Genomic DNA, 16,717 nt, shown 5'->3' on the forward strand with positions numbered 1-16,717 from the left:
GGGCTCTGGGGGACATGGCGAGACCAGCCGGGAGGCCATTAACTGAGCCACGATGGTGTGATCTCCCTGACTCTCTCTTCTCCCTGCATCAGTAGCTCTGTCCACCCCCCAGACGTCTTCGGTGGCCTTGGCTGGGGGACTGAGCCCCCACCCTGCCTCCCACCACTGACCGTGACTGCTCCGAGCCTCAGTGCCTTCCTCTGGCTGAAGGGTGATGCCACGGCAGTGCCAGTCATGAATGGGAGCCTCCTCTGGCCCCAGTGGGAGGAAGAGGGGGTGTCCCCTCTGACAGTCGGGTGACAGCTGGCTTCCTGCAGTCCCAGGGACCTGCCCTCAGCCTTCGCACCTCCATGAGCTGGTCCTGCATGTTTCCCAGACTTTGTTCCCCTGTTGTGCCCAGAGCCCATCCCCGCCACCTGCAGCCTCCCGGCAGCTGATGCAGCTGGTGTAGGGGAGGCCCGAGGGGGCCCCCGGAAGGCATTGAAAGGATTCCAGCAATTGTCAGTTACTTCATCCTGCGTATTTCAAAAATATGTATGCACAGCCCAGAAATCACCTTGAATTATTTTTACATCAGTGTGTAGGAGAGCTGGGTGGGGCGTCAGGCTCAGGGTGGAGGGAGAGGGGCACCCAGCACCCACCCCACCCCCTGAAAGGATGGCAGCACCCCCACTCCTCCCATCTCCCCACCCGCCGCCCCCAAGACCCACCCCCTCGTCCCTCTCACAGAGACCTTGTTTTGCTTTGTAAACTAGTCCTTTCTGAATGCTAGACCCAGTGCTAGGGCTGTTTGGACATCACCTGGGTCCCTGAACCCAAAGATGACCTTGGACGGCAGGCACAGTTGTTGTTTTTTCTAAGATTTTATTTATTTATTCATGAGAGACACAGAGAGAGGCAGAGACACAGGAAGAGGGAGAAGCAGGCTCCCTGCAGGGAGCCCGATGTGGGACTCGATCCCGGAACCCCAGGATCATTACCTGAGCCGAAGGCAGACGCTCACCACTGAGCCACCCAGCACCTGGAAGGCAGGCACAGTTCATCCCATTTCACAGATGAGGAGCCCGAGGCTCAGAGAGGCAGCATCAGCTTCCCGGGGCCGCACAACCAGAAGCGCTCGAGCTGAGGTCTGCACTCTGAGAGCTGACTCTGGAACGTGGGCTCCTGAGCCCCGCACACTATGACGTGTCCAGCAGGGGCAGGCACACATAGCAGAGAAAAAACCAACAGTAGCAACAATACTCATAAAAGCCACCCGGTCGTCCCCACAGTGTGCAGAGTACACAACTGGGTGCTCTACGGGGTCACCTCTAATCTGCTAACTGGTGACACTGAGCCCCGTGTGCGGAGAGCAGCTGAGGCCCAGAGCCCTAAGCAGATGCCCCGAGTGCCAGAGCTTTGGAGTGGCGGGATCAGGACTCAAGTTCACGGCTGCCTCCCAAGCTCATCACACCCCCCACCGCCCCACCCGGCCCGCTGGCTGTCCACGCTGTGGTTGGCTAAACTAAAGCCTCTCGTGCTGCCGCAGCCACTTTTAAATGGGCACCTACTGTGTTCTGGACATTGGGCCAGGGGCTGTCTGCGCCTGGTCCCGGCTAGACCACGACTGGCTCCTGGGTGACGGGGTCAGAGGAGGGATTGCAGGGAGGCCAACTCGGTGCCGCGCCAGTGGGTCCCTGCTTCCTGGCCCCCATTGAGCCCCGGGGTCCGCAGCTGGGCTGACTCTAGAGGTGGGGGGACTGCAGATCCAAGGGGGCGCAGGAGGTCACTGGTGTCTGAGGACTATCCAAAGCCTCAGACCCACACTAACCAACGGTCTGGGTCAGGGAGGGCTTGCTGTCTGCATTCAATCCTCCTAACGGCCCGGGAAGCTCAGAGAGGGATTGCTGATGGTGGGGGTCACACAGCCTGGGAGGTGCAGAGCTGAGATCTGACCCCGGGCCTGTCTGACTCCAAAAGGCCACTCTTAGCTCCAACCCAGACTCAAATTCTAGCTTCTGCAGGGACAGGGCCTGAGAGGAATAGTAAAGTAAGAGTACCTCTCGGCGACAGGAGGGTGAGGGTCACGAAAGCACTTTACCCGTTTACCGGTTTAATCGAGAGGCAGCGTCGTCTAACGGTGAAAAGCAGAATGGCCGAGTGGGGCTTTCGATCCACACCACTTGGGTTCCTTTCCAGGCTCTGCCACTTGCTGTGTGCCTTTGGGCAAATTGCTTAGCCTCTCTGTGCCTCGGTGTTCTGGTCCATGGCTCGGGGCTAATCACACCACCTGTCTCACAGGTTGTTGTATCGATACAAATTTAATTTGCAGGAAGGGCTGAGAACGCCGGGTAAAACGGAGGAGCTACTAGGCTGAGCGTTCGCCCTCCGCCTCACCATCGTCAAAAATTGTGACCGTGGTGACGGGCTCCATGGTTATGTGGAGCAGGGACTTCCCAAGTACTCAGCAATGGGGTTTGTCCTAAGGACGTCAGTGCAAACAAGGACGTAAGGCAACCAGGCCGCAGCAAGGCTTCAGGGGCAAAAGGGGGCCCGGGGATGAGCAGGGCTCATGGAGGTAGGACTAGAGCCCATGGACTCTCGGGAGCTGGGCAGCAGGCTCTGTGGGCATCGTCCTGGGGCCCCAGCCTTGGTGCGCCCCAGCGAATGCGTCTGCCACTCCTGGTTCTCTTGGGGTCTTCTTGCCACGTCCTGCGTCCAGCAGCTCCTCCTCCAGCCCTTAGTCTGCCCCGATGGCAGCAGATGCCGTGTGCTTCCCTGTGGCCCTTGGAACTTACAATGTTGGTGTGCCCAGGGCAGCGGGAACTCTGGGGAATGAACACCCAGTGGGTGCCACAACTCATCCGATGACCCATCCAGTGGCTAACAGGAATCGGCACGCAGGGACCCCAGCTCCCCATCCTCAGGCGGGAACTTCCCCAGCCATTCTTCCCCATTTTGTAAAATCACAGGGCCCGTGGCAATGTTGCCCGTGGAGTTGGCATCACTGATAAATCACTGCTGGGCCAGTGTGCATGTGCGGCTGCATTATGTTCAACATGATTCTTCATGGACATGTGAACATGTCAAATGCATGTTCAGTTCAATATAACCTTATCTAACCTTGTCTATGATAAGTAGCACAAACACCTCAAATTCCGGGGCACTTGGGTGGCTCAGTGGTTAAGCGTCTGCCTTTGGCTCAGGTCGTGATCTCGGGGTCCTGGGGTCCTGGGATCGTGTCCTGCATTGGGCCCTGCCTGTGTCTTTGCCTGTGTGTGTGTGTGTGTGTGTGTGTGTGTGTGTGTGTGTATCTCTCATAAATAAATAAAATATTTTTTAAAAAACCCTCAAATTCCTTTTTTTACTTCATCTGATATAATACCTATGTCCAATTTTTCAATATTTCATATTAAAATACAGATTATTACACATTTCATTTTACGATTCCTTTATGTCATAGGGTGTTTTACAGTTAATTTATTTGAAAGCATGTATGTAGGTGGATTATCCGATCAGTTTTAATCCAGGAAAGTGAAGGGGCTGCCGCAGAGTAATTGTCATGAGAAGGGAGTGTTGTTGGAACTTTTCATCTTGAAGGTCTCAGAGGTTCTTCTAGCCCTGGCTCCTGTGTGTCTCGGGAGTAAACTGTGTCCGGGGATCCTAAGGCCTATACTCTTTGCAGCAAGGCAGAGAGGAAGGTTCAGGCTCTCTGTGCGTGTATATCAGTCAGGCGATGGTGAGTAACAAACAGCCCCCAAGTCTTGGTGGTTTATTTCTCACCCCATGCCACATTTCTAATGTCGGTCTAATGCTGGTTTTCTTCACCCACTGATTCATGAACCCGGGCTGATGGAGGCTCCACCCTCTTGCAACGATGCATCTCAGGGCAATGGAAGAGAAAGCACTGGAATGTCCGGCACCCGCAATAAAATGACCAGATATCTGAGACTTCTCAGAATCCATTGGCCAGAAAGGATCACGTGACCTCACATAATTTCAAGAAAACCCAGTGATAACCTGCTGCTCACTGATACACCCTGTTGGCTGCCTCTGATTCCCTGCCGACCTTCCTGGGATCACTTCTCAAATAAACTACCTGCACCTGACCTCTTGTCTTAGCGTCTGCTTCCGAGAAAGCCCAAACTAAGACACCTTCCCTCGTCTTTTTATTTCTTATTCACTAATTAATTCAACCAGTCAATAAATACCTCTGAGCACCTAATGTGTGGGGGGTCTAAGCGGACACTGGGACGCCAGGGCCTGCACAAGGACTGAACCCAGCTCTGATGGAGCTCATTGCCTAGGAGAGCACATAGAGGGCTCAGGACACACCGAAGGCCAAGGGCTTTGAGATCCCCCCACTAGATCCTTCCATGGGCACGGAGCCCTGCTTGATTTCAGATTTCTGGCCTCCACAACTGTGGGACAATACATTTCTGGGGGACGGGCTTTTTTGGACATAATTTTGATGGTGGTAAAATATGCTACAAAACATTGGATTTACTATTTTAACCATCTTAAGTGTGCAGTTCAGCAGCCTTAAGTACATTCACGCTGTTGGGCAACCAGCATCACCATCCCTCTCCAGAACGTTCTCAGCTTCTCAAACTGAAAGTCTGGGCCCATGAAACATCAATGGTCCATTCCTCCCTGCCCTAGGCCCTGGCACCCGCCTTTCAACTCCTTATCTCTATACATCTAGCTACTCCCGGAATCTCACGTAAGTGGCATCATCCAGCATTTGGATTTTGTGACTGGCTTATTTCACTTTAGCAGCATGTCCTCGAGGCTCATCCATCCTATTTGCATGGGTCAGAATTCCCTCCCTTTTTAAGGCTGAATTATATTCCATTTTATGGGTGCATTTTGTTTATCCATTCATTTGTCTATGAGCATTTGGGTTGTTCCCACGTTTTGGCTACTGTGAATAATGGTGCTAGAACATGGGCATCCAAGTATCCCTTTGAGGTTCTGGTTTCAATTCTTTTGGGCTCTGTCTCTGCGAGTAGAATTGCTGAGTGATAGGGAAATTTTACTGATAATTTTTTTGAGGACCACCATGCTGCTTCCATAGAGGCTGCACTATTTTGCACCTTGAATTTCTGTTGTCTTAAGCCACTCAGTCTCAGTTCTTTGTTCTGGCTGCCCTAGAAAACCAAGAAAGTCCTGACTCTAGGTCAGGTGCTGGACTCTGAGGGCACCAGGGTAAACCAGGCAGGCAGTGGCTCCCCCTCGGTGATGCTGACCTTCTAATTGGAAAGATGGTAAGGGTGCCTGCGTGGCTCAGTGGTTGAGTGTCTTGCCTTTGGCTCAGGGCGTAACCTCAGGGTTCTGGGATTGAGTCCCACATCGAGCTCCCCGCGGGGAACCTGCTTCTCTCTCTCCCTGTGTCTCTGCCTCTCTCTCTGTGGCTCTCATGAATAAATAAATAAAATCTTTTTTTTTCTTTTTTAAAAAAAGAAGGATGGTAGGCAAATAAATGAGTAACGTCATGTCAGGTGGTAAAAAGTACTACGGACATAAGCAGCATGGCTGAGCGTGTGTGTGTGTGTGTGTGTGTGTGTGTGTGTGTGTGTTGAGAGCATGGAAAGTCAGGGAGAGCAAGTCTCCCTGGAACCTGTTTTCCGAGCCCTGGTGTTGGTCCCCCTCTCCTGCCTGACCTTGGATTTTTTGTCAAGACCCAGCCTGGCTTCAAGAAAGACAAACACAGAGAGGAAATGTGAATAAATCAAGGCCAGGCGCCCGTGGGGCGGTGCTGGAGCTGGCAGCAGGGATCTGTGAGGTTTCTCCAAACCTCAGGGGTCTCCGGGCTTGAGAGCACCCATCTAAGAACAGCAGCGCCGGCCAGGGTCCTCAGGGGGAAGTTCGCCCTCCCCGGCCTGCAGGATCGGGCCCTGGCCGCCTAGCCATACTTTAGCTATACTAACCTGCTTTCAAGTCTTTAAATAACACACCAGCTCCCACACACAGTCCCTTTCTGGTTGGGACTCTCTTCCCAGCCTGGTTTCCCAGGCTGACTTGTCCCCATCCCTAAGGACTCTGTCTCTTCCTGGGAGCTCTCCTGGACAGTTTAGACTAGAGTGGATCCCCTCCCTGACACTACCCCCTGGAACAGAGTTTGGCACCAAATAGACGCCTGATAAATATTTGTCGAATGGATGGATGGATGGATGGATGCCGATCCCTGGCAAGCCACCCTCCTCTCCTTGTTTTTTTCCCAGGGCCACTGAGATTTGCCTCTGTCTGCCTTCCCCCAGGGCTCGACTGATCACACCAGTGAACCCAGCATGCCCCCGGTCCTGGCAGCCGGACGGCTGATGCATGCAAAGTGGGCATCCCCTTGCCCAGCCGCCTGACCACCCTGGCGCGGCCGAATCCAAAAGCTAATGACATTATTGTGCAGAGACACAATGTCTGCGGGCATTTGCTGACCTGGGCTTTGGTGTGGGCTTAATCCAGCATTCTCGTCCCGCTTTCTGTGGGGACGCAAGCGATCACCCGTCTTGGCGCCGACACTCCTGGGGAAGGTATAAATGCCACCTCCCGCCGGCTGGGCTTCACGGGCACTCTCGGGGGCTGGTGTCACTGGTAAGAATGCCTCTCTTGCTTGCCTTGCCTTTTTCGCTCAGCTTTGTCCCTGATGGAAAGCGTGGGAGGCCTGGGTTCAAATCCAGATGCCACCCCCTTCTGACACGGGGACCTCGGGCAAAGACTTCTAGGATCTATGCCTCAGTTTTCTCTTCTGTTAAATGGGGAGATGGGTCATAAAACCTCCTTGGCTGCGGGGCTTAGAGATAATGTAGGCGGGTGGTCCAGTGTGGCACCTGGCATGTGATGCAGACCCGGGCAACGCTATTAATATGACCCAGTGCATCAGCATCCTCGTTTTGCGGGTGACAAGGGAGGAACATCCAGGGGTTTGTCAGCGAAGGGAATCACACTCCTGAAGGCTCAGCATCCTTTCCAGGGTGGCGAGCCGGCTCTTCCTGTAGCCATGTTCCCAGGGCGCCGGCTCCATGTCCAGCCTTGGGGAGCGTTGGTGGCTAGGAAGCCGCTGGGGCTCTCGGGGCACTCCCAGCAACAGGTGAGTTCAGGGGCGCTGCAGCTTGGTGGAATTAACCCGAATCGTGCCGTCGCAGCTGCCACGGACAGAGTGCCGGGTGGCTTCCAGGGCCGCAGCTTGCAGTTTTCCTGCATCATGGAATCAAATTGTCACCACCCGTTCATAGATTTCGTCAAGTGCCATGACGGTTCCCATGTGGCAGAACAGGAAACTGAGGCACAGAGAGGCTGACCCACCCGGGCCCCAATGCCAGTGGACAAGGCTCCCACGGTGAACCAACCGAGCTTAGGCTTTAGCATGAGAAGGAAGACAACCAGGGCTGCCCGCCGGGCCTCCGACCCTGCGACAGGCTCCACGGGCAGGTTCTGTAGGAGAGCAGAGCAGGTTTGGTCACCCAGCTGCTTATCTGAATCTCTTCCTTCTTTCTTTTCTTTAAGATTTTATGTATTTATTCATGAGAGACACAGAGAGAGGCAGAGACATAGGCAGAGGGAGAAGCAGGCTCCCTGCAGGGCGCCCGGTGCGGGACTCGATCCCAGGACCCTGGGATCATGCCCTGGGCCGAAGGCAGACGCTCAACTGCTGAGCCCCCCAGGCGCCCCGAATTTCTTCTTTCTGATGGATGGCCCAGCCCGGCCTCTAGTGTGGAAGGGGCTTCCGGAAGCCGGACGTTTTCTCTGGAGAAGGAGCTCAGGCCTCCCATCCTTCCTGGGAACCTGCAGGCTGGCTCACCGCCCCTCCTGTGGGACAGAAGACAGTGCCAACTTTCCAGACTTTTCTGAGGTTCTCAGCAGCTGAGGAAAGTTCTCTGCTGCTGCCTACGACGGTGCCTGGGCTTCTGCCATCACGCTCACTTCCTTGTTCTCTTGTAGCCTGAGCTCCGTCACGGGTGTGCTCACTAATGGGGAGGGGAGGCCGATGGCAGAGAGGAACTTCTGGGTACAGGGCTGGGGTGGGGGGAGGCAGGTGGGGAGAGAGGCGGGGGCTCAGGGGACTTCGAGAGACCCCAAGGGGGAGCCACCACATGGCCAAGCATGGCCAGTGCGTGGGTGCTGTGGCCCACGTTTTCTCTCCATCAGGAAATGCCCATGATACCCGTGGGTCCACATTCTGCTCCGCTTGTCAGGGCTGAGTGCTGGGGACCCACCTGCACCCCGCGGGAGCTCTAGTGCTTCACCACTCCTTAGCCGACCCCGTTTCCCTCTCCGGAGCTGGCCTGGACACAAAGAAATGAAGCAAAGGATGGGAGTTCACACCACCACCTGCGGACGAGCCGAGATGGGGGACACCCAGATCAGGGCCGGAGTGGGGCGGCCCTGAGGCCCCCGGGTGAGAGAGCCGGGGACCCAGACAGGTCCTCACGGCTGCTTCCCACATGTCTTCCAGGTCATTCCTGCACAGGACCACCCACCATGGCCTCGGACCACCAGACTCAAGCGGGCAAGCCACAGCCCCTCAACCCCAAGGTGGGTACCGTGGGCAGGGGGGCCCAAAGGTGCAAGCAGAGCTTCCCTCTCAGACTCAGTTTCCCTTCTCTGCCCCGGCCCTCTCTGGGATTCAGCCTCCCCCAGTTGCACCCGGGGGCACTGATTCTGAAGGCCCCTTCCTGGCCCACGACCGGCACGCCAAGGTTCCTGACACCAGTTTCCAGCTTTGGTGACTTGTGTCTCTGCCTTACCCTGCACCCCAATGATCATGGCGGGGTTCCCAGGACTGGGGCAGACCCTGAGTCTAGGTGTGAGAGGGGTCTTGTGAACGGGAGGCGAGGTGGGATTCCCGACCTGCTGTGTGTCCCGAGCCAGTCACTTGACTTCTCTGAGCCTCAATGGGGAGAACTGGATTCACGGTGCAGGGTGGGTGTGAAGAGGCGATGGCAACCAGCTCAGCCCGGCATGTGGTGTGTCCACCTAACACCAGCTATTACTGCCCGCATTGCTTCCTCATCCTCCCCGCCCTCCTAGGATCCTGGGGGGAGCCTAGCCCAAAGGCCGGGGGTTCATCATACCCAATTTGTACCCAAACCTCTACCAGCAACCATCCACCTGGCTGCCTGTGCCTGGCCCCCTCAGGGGGCCCTCTGTTTCAGAGGCCCTGGGCACAGGGTCTACCCTGACCCTTCCCTTTGGTCCAATGTGGGGCCTCCCCAGCCTGGGAGGCTTGAGCCACTGCAGCCCCCAACCCACTGATCCCATTTTGACTTTCTAGGGGAGAGACAGAGCACAAACAAATCTAGGACTTCAAGCAGTGGGAAGTGTTTCAGGAAACATGAAGCGGGGTAAGGGGTGCAAAGAGTTGGGATAAATGAGGAAAGAAGGTGGTAGCTGAGGTAGTCAGGGAGGCCACTCTGAGGGAGGTGGCATGGGAGCAGAGAGCCGGGTCACCAGCCACGTGAGTCAGATGGGGGCAGAGGAGAATATTCCAGGCAGAGGGCCCAGCGTGCAAAGCCCAGAGGTGGGAGCAAGCTGTGAGAGCCCGAGGACCAGCAGGAAGGCCTTGGCAACGTGTTCAGAGCCCTGCCGTCCCAGAGACACAGAAAGCCAGGCACGTCGGCAATTTAACATGTCCTAGCAGCCACGATTTAAAAAAAAAAAAAAGTACAAAGAAACAGGAGAAATTAACTTCTGTGTTCTAGTTTATCAAACCCAGTATATCCCCACCTATAATCGATAGACAAATTATGAGTAAGCTCTTTTTCATTGTTTCCTTCATGTTCTAAATCTTCAAAATCCAAGGTGTCTCTTCCATGAGCGCATCTTCACTTGGCCTGGTCGAGCACGTTCCACAGACATAGGGAGCTAAAGGCTGCGGCGTCCAATAGCCCACGTTAAAAGGATTAGATATTGTGTAAAATGTTAGCACCCATGCGCTGATAAATAACAATAGCAGTAATAACAATACCGAGCTTCTGGGCCCTCCGAAGCTTCTCGAATAGGTGGAGGGGCTGACTTTCCCTGTCCTTCCCCGGCTGCTAGAGCTCCTCTCCCAGGCCAGGGTGATAACAAACGAGTCCCTAACATCCCTATTCCTGAGCCTTCTCAGTACCCTGCATGATAGGCACGACACGCCCCCCCCCCCCATTTTTCAGATGGGCAAGCTGAGGCTCCAAGCGACCAGGTTGCTTCCGAGAGTTGTGCAGCTGGATGCAACAGGGGTGGCATCAGAGCTCACATGTCCTGACCCTCCTGTGGTCGAGTCAGTGACCACAAAGGCTGGACTGAGCCCATGGAATTTGTCCCTGAGCCCCTCTGGGCCTCCCCGCCCTGCCTTTATCTAGCTAATCCCCGGCCTGGGAGACAGGGCCATGTTGACGCAGCCAGTGCTGACCGTGTGGATTGTGCGGTGCCCCGAGCCCACCTCTTCACCCGGGGCAGCTCCCCGGGGAGGCGCGGCCGTGGAACCCCTGCCCTGAAATGTGCTCGGGAATCAGGAAAAGTGGCAGCTGACCTCTGGGTTAGCCCTCGGCTGTGAGGCCTTGGGGGGGCCCCTTCAGCCTCCCCAATGGGGATCCTGCTGGCTCCCCGCCCTGGACTGCTGAGAGCGCCAGGTGAGACAAAGAGGGTGAAGCCCCCTCGGAAGTACCCTGGTGGAGGTCAGAAGGGGCCTGCAGAGCCCATGCCGGGGATGCTAGCCTTGGGCTGAGATGGGGTCAGGGGGTGCCCACAGGCTCTCTAGGAGCAAGAGAAGCCCGACGTCGCCCGTGAGCTGGGGAGAGCTGCAGCATCTGGGGCCGCGCCCTGAGACGTGCTGTCTCAGAAACCGCGTTTCATCGAGGGCCCAGGTGCTTTGCGGGCCTGCGAGTCTGCAAAGTGCTGCCCTGGTGGAGACGCACCCAGTGAACCTGGACCCCAACTTCAGCTCCGCCCCTGTGTGTCCCAGGGGGTGTGGGATGCCCCTGAATCCACGGGAGCACGCCTGGCATGCACAGAGGCGGCGCTGTGTGCTAAGGGTCTGCTTCTCCGAATCCTTCCAGCCATCCCACGAGGTGGTTCCCTCATTTCCCATTTTCCCAACGGAGCGACGGAGGCTCAGCGAGGGGAAGTACTGGCTCAGGGTGTCACAGCTGGTTGGTGGCAGAGCCAGGACCGACTCGGTTTATGGGTCTGTGGCTCCCGAGGTTGGAGTCCGGGCCCCCTCCCCCGCGCCAGTGCCTCGCTTCGCTCCTCCCCATCATGACGGGCGACCCTGTCCTCCTGTTGCAGATCATCATCTTTGAGCAGGAGAACTTCCAGGGCCACTCGCATGAGCTCAGTGGGCCCTGCCCCAACCTGAAGGAGACTGGCGTGGAGAAGGCAGGCTCTGTCCTGGTGCAGGCTGGACCGTACGTACCTACCTGGGGTGGGGGGTGGGGGGCTCGCCTGGTTGGGGGCCCCAGGGTGAGGCAAGTGGGCTGTAAAGCTGGCGGGGACCTGCCCTCATTGTGCCGCCGGACCATGCGATTTGGTGGCTGGCAGCCTGTGGAAAGACTTTGTGCTCTGGGGTCAGATTGAGCTGGGCTCAGATCCAGATGCCACCACTTCGAGGCTGTGTCACATTGGACCAGGAACTTCTCTCTCTGAGCCTTGGCCTTCTTCCTCTGTGGAAAAAGCCTGACACCAAGGCCAGCCACTCCCTGGAGGCAGGGAGATGGACAGTGGCTTGCATGGACTTTTCTAGAGCTGCCAGTCTCTGGCTCCAGGAGTGTCCTCACTCTCCTATGAGGTTTGAAGCCAGATGTCCCAGCTCTGCATTCACTGGCCGCTCCCCCAATCCTGCCCATACTGGATCTCATTGGCATATTTGGGGGCCAGCAGCCTTGGTACCTGACCTCAGAGAGAAGGGGAGGTGGCTGGTAGGACGTGACTGCCCCGCTCAGGTCACAAAGCCAAGCACAGCCTGCAGGCGCCTGTCCTTGTGGTTCCCTGACTGCTCCTCCTTGAAAGAGCCTCAGGAATCAGGGGTGGCCCCCGGTGACCCCTCCCAAGAGGTCAGGGGTCCTGGTGGGGTTGGGGGTCCTGGGTGACCCATCCCACAACTCAAGGTTCTCAGGGAATCCTGCAGAGTGCAATGACGCCGCTCAAGTCAGAGTCTGCTGGCGTGGGGAACACGGCCCTGCCGGCCTCCCTTGTCCGACACGCTCTGGGCTCCTGGTGCTCCCGGGAGCACCTCTTCCTGGACAAGTGAAGTTTTGACCATTTAAGCACCGTATCTGATTCTCAGTTGCCTTTTCATTTTACCATTTGGATGGGAGACTTTCTCAAACAGACTTGACCCTCCTCTGCTTTCTTTCTAGAAATTGAACTTTTGATATTTTTGCTAATGATTGTTGATTGTTCAAAGTTGAGTTCTGGATAACTGAGGTGACGCTACTCTCGCCTTGGCGGTGTCTGGATTTTGATGGCTGAGCCAGGCGAGTGCGAGCCCCGGCGGCTTGAGCAACTAGCCAGGGTCCCGCCAGGGGAAGCCGGGGGTGGCCTGACCCGCCCTCACTCTGTCTCCACTGCAGCTGGGTGGGCTACGAACAAGCCAACTGCAAGGGAGAGCAGTTTGTGTTCGAGAAGGGCGAGTACCCCCGCTGGGACTCGTGGACCAGCAGTCGGAGGACTGACTCCCTCAGCTCCCTGAGACCCATCAAAGTGGTGAGCCTCCTGTCGCTTCTTGCTTCTTCCTCTCTTTGCCACCTTGGAGCTGGGGCTCTAGGGAGCAGGAAGGAGCCTTCACCTCCAGCCCTGTGACCCTTCTGATGGGCAGGGCACACTTCCCGGCTCTGTGACCTAGCATAAGTCATTCACCTCCCCAAGCCTCAGTTTCCCCATCTGTTAAATGGAGATATTTGTATCTAACTGCCCTGAGATTCCCACATGCTCAGCCTAAGGGTTGCCACATCGCACAACCCCAAGTGGGGCTCCATTCACGAGATCTCAAAATGCTCTGGGGTGGGTGCCGTTCACATTCCATTCTGTGTGTGGACCGTGCTCCCCAGGGTTGGAAGCTATCACAGAGCAGTAGCTCAACGGATGGCAGCCATCCTAAATATGAAAAGGAATTTTGGGACTGGGTGTGGAGGCAAAGGTGGGTTAGTTCTTGTTCATAACTCATGCTGGCAGGACCTGTGGTTCTTCTCTGACCCCGATTCTTACTAGAATGTGAACTCTTAGGGAGGGCACAGGGCCAGGCTCCCAAACCTCCCCAAGGCAGGTTAACTCTCCCCATAGCTTGATGGAAGATTGGAGAACACTGGACTTAGCCTCCCATAGAGCTGGGTTCCTATGTTGGCTCTGTTTAAAAAAAAAAAAAAAAAAAAAAGATTTTATTTATTTATTTATTTATTTATTTATTTATTTATTTATTTAAGACACACAGAGAGAGGTAGAGACATAGGCAGAGGGAGAGGCAGGATCCCTGTAGGGAACCTAATATAGGATTCGATCCCAGGACCCTGGGATCATGACCCAAGCCAAAGGCAGACGCTCAACCACTGAACCATGCAGGGGCCCCATTGGCTCTGGTCTTTAAAGGATTAAAGGGGATGACTAAGAAAATATAGGAACAGGATATGGGAAGAGATGTGGCAAGGAAGAAAAGCCAAAATATCTCTGGTGCCTGTTTGGGGCCCCACCAGCCTGCATCTCTGTGTGTGTAGACTGTGACCAATTTTTTTTTAAAGGGAGCTGAGAGAAAATGACATATCAGAATTGAATGTGCCTGTAAGTGTAGAGCCTGGAGTGTCATATGAAGACGGCCCAGTGGGACCCCAACAAACAGCCAGGGTTAACTGCTGTTGTTTATAGACACTCGGGTGGCGGGGGTACTGCGTAGCAGGTGTGTAGGTGGATTGAGCTGATCTCAACGGTGGGGCATCTGGACAGGGTGGGGGAGGCTCACCCCAGGCCCCTCTCCCACACCCACTTTCCATGCTCCCTGCCAACAGGACAGCCAAGAGCACAAGATCATCCTCTATGAAAACCCCAACTTCACGGGGAAGAAGATGGAAATCATAGATGATGACGTGCCCAGTTTCCACGCCCACGGCTACCAGGAGAAGGTGTCGTCGGTGCGGGTGCAGAGTGGCACGTGAGTGCAGAGCCAGCCCCGGGTCGCCCTGCCCCAGGAGCCCGGTCCCGCCCTGCCCTGGACCCTGCGGAGCATGTATACCCGCGACCTCAGTCTTCCCTTATGGGAAGTGGGCATGGAGATCGTGAGCTTGTAATTGGCTTTCAGCCCCTGCAGTCCCGTCCAGAGCTGCCTTTTGGGCAGCACCCTACCTCTGGAGTGAGGCAAAGCTCGGCCTTAACCTCAATCCCCAAGAGCAGGACAGTAAACGTTAGTGGGGTGCAGATGAGGCCGGGCAGGGGTGGGAGGCAGAAGGGTAGGAGGTGACTTGAGTGGTCTTAATGGAGCTGGGAGTGGCAGGCAGTCCAGCCCATGCTGCTGCTTTACCGCATGAGTTCCTGAGTTTAGAAAGAGGACGTGTCGTTTCCCATTGAATAAACTTCCCTGGTACATGACTCTGGCCGTCACCCACGGGGAATTCCTTCTTGTGCAAAACTTCAATTCTATGGGCATCCTCAGACAGGCTACAGGCAGTGGTGCTTGGAGCTTGCTTGTGCCAGCTTGGAAGAGCTGATTCTTCAATTTTCAGAATTTCTGTGAGCTGGTTTTGAATCCTCAGTAGCTTGAAATCTGCTATAGTGGGACTATTTGCACCATAGAAATTGGAATATGTTACAAATCAAGACCCCTTTTTCCTCAAGAGAGCTGATTTACCAACACGTACTGGCATTCTGGAATTCACCAAACTCCTAAAATACTGTGCAAAGTTCTGAGTTTGTGGTCTTCGTCATTTATTCATTCATTCATTCATTCTTCAATCTGTTGAGTGCCACCACATGCCAGGCATTGTGTTAGGTGCTCAGCATGTCAAAAGAGATTAGAGACCTGGCTTCTGCTTGGTAAAGCTAAGTCTAGCTGGGGTCAAGAGTTAATAATTTAAGAATCCACACAAATCTGGACTTCCTTTTTTTTTTTTTTTTCCAAATCTGGACTTCGTCCCTGAAAAGGGGACTCTTGAACTCAGATCCCGAGAAAGAGTAGAAGTGCAGGTGTAAAGAGAGGAAGGAAGGTCAGACAGATAACAGCACGTGCAAAGGCCCTGTGGTTGGAGGAGCCTAGTGCATTTGAGGGACTCTACAAACTCTCGACTGGCTGGCTAGTGCGCCGAGATATAGGGACCCAAGACCAAGAGGTAGAGCTGCAAGACCCCAAGTCTGGCCAAGCAGGTCCCAGTAGGGCAGGGCTTTGTAACATTCTGGGGGGAAGAAACTGTAAATTTCATTAGGCGCTCAAAAGAGTGAAGGACCCCCCCCCCCCAAGACGGTGGTGACTTCAAATGACAAAGGGATTACAGAGGGCTCCCGGGACCCAGCCTATTCTCCTTGGGCCTTGCAGCCAGGCATGGAGTTAGGAGGAGGGTAGACAGAGGCAGTTAAGAGACCTGTCTTATTCGAGGCTTCAATGGGCTTGAGATCATTCCTTCCTCTGATCCCAGTATCAGGCCTTCAGTCAAAAGTTGCTTCAAGAGGTAGTGAGCTCCCCATCAAAAGAAGGAAGAAAGCAGAGGCTGGATGCCGGAAGGATGGTGTTCCTGCCCAACAATCAGGAAGTGAGAAAGGATTGGGAACTCCCCCCTTCCTAATGGCTTAAGGACTCTCTCTCTCTCTCCCCCCTTTCCCCCCCTCCCCCCGCCTGCCTCTCCTCTGTCCTCCGTCTGGCCTGCAGGTGGGTCGGTTACCAGTACCCTGGCTATCGTGGGCTGCAGTACCTGCTGGAGAAGGGAGACTACAAGGACAGCGGTGACTTTGGGGCTCCCCACCCCCAGGTGCAGTCCGTGCGCCGCATCCGCGACATGCAGTGGCACCAACGGGGTGCCTTCCACCCCTCCAACTAGTGCCCCCCTTTCCCTCCTTCCCAGGGGCTTGGTCTGCTGCCCAGGATCCCCCCAGACCTCCTGGCGAGTGAATAAAGTGTGACTTGCAATCTGTGTGTTGTGTTGTCTTGTATCTCCAGTGGGAGCTGAGACCTGGGTTCTGGGTGCGTGTGTGCGAGACAGAGACAGACAGACAGACAGACGGAGAACCAGGAAGTGACTGGGCTGGGGTAGGACAGCAGAACCCTCAGGAAGACTTAGAACTCTGTAGCTTCTTAGCCGTGTGACCTTGGGCGTACTGTCCAACCTCTCTGAACCTCTGTTTCTTTGCCTGGTTTGCAGCCACCTGTGCCCCATGAGAGCCTGGCTCCCTTTTACATGGTTGCTGAGAACCATCCCCCCCGGGGGCGTGTGAGGGATGCTCCAGCCCTTAAAAATGTGTCCCCTGCCATTCCCATAGTAGCATGTTATCACCTTGAGCCTGGCAGTTTTCTTAGATCGGCCAGGAGAGCCAATAGCCCTGCAATCCCACCCCGTCCCAGACAGAGGGCCTGGCCCCCCGTTTCTGTTCCGTGTGTGTTCCGTGGTCCCTCCGCTCATTAGTTGCTTGGTTCGATTACTCGGCGTCACGGTTGGCCTGGATTCTAATGGCTGTTCCGGAGCCTGGCCTGTGATCGGGCCTCAGACAAGTGATTTTACCTCTCAGAGCCCCCATGCTTATACTTGGGGAAAAGGGGGGGGGGGACAGGGCCTCCCTGATCTGGACTCAG

The 16,717-nt window shown here is 55.4% G+C and overlaps 1 protein-coding gene across 1 annotated transcript; it reads left to right on the forward strand.

The window, feature by feature from the left end:
* The first annotated feature begins 6,548 nt into the window (after positions 1–6,548).
* CRYBB2 (crystallin beta B2) lies at positions 6,549–16,057 on the forward strand. The gene is made up of 6 exons (NM_001048113.1): positions 6,549–6,570; positions 8,432–8,511; positions 11,245–11,363; positions 12,528–12,660; positions 13,953–14,095; positions 15,800–16,057. Exons 2-6 carry the CDS (start codon positions 8,458–8,460, stop codon positions 15,966–15,968), a joined length of 618 nt encoding a protein of 205 aa, NP_001041578.1. The 5' UTR covers positions 6,549–6,570; positions 8,432–8,457; the 3' UTR covers positions 15,969–16,057.
* Positions 16,058–16,717: the final 660 nt, after the last annotated feature.

The sequence above is a fragment of the Canis lupus genome, chromosome 26 (assembly GCF_011100685.1).
Source record: "Canis lupus familiaris isolate Mischka breed German Shepherd chromosome 26, alternate assembly UU_Cfam_GSD_1.0, whole genome shotgun sequence".
Taxonomy (NCBI): domain Eukaryota; kingdom Metazoa; phylum Chordata; class Mammalia; order Carnivora; family Canidae; genus Canis; species Canis lupus.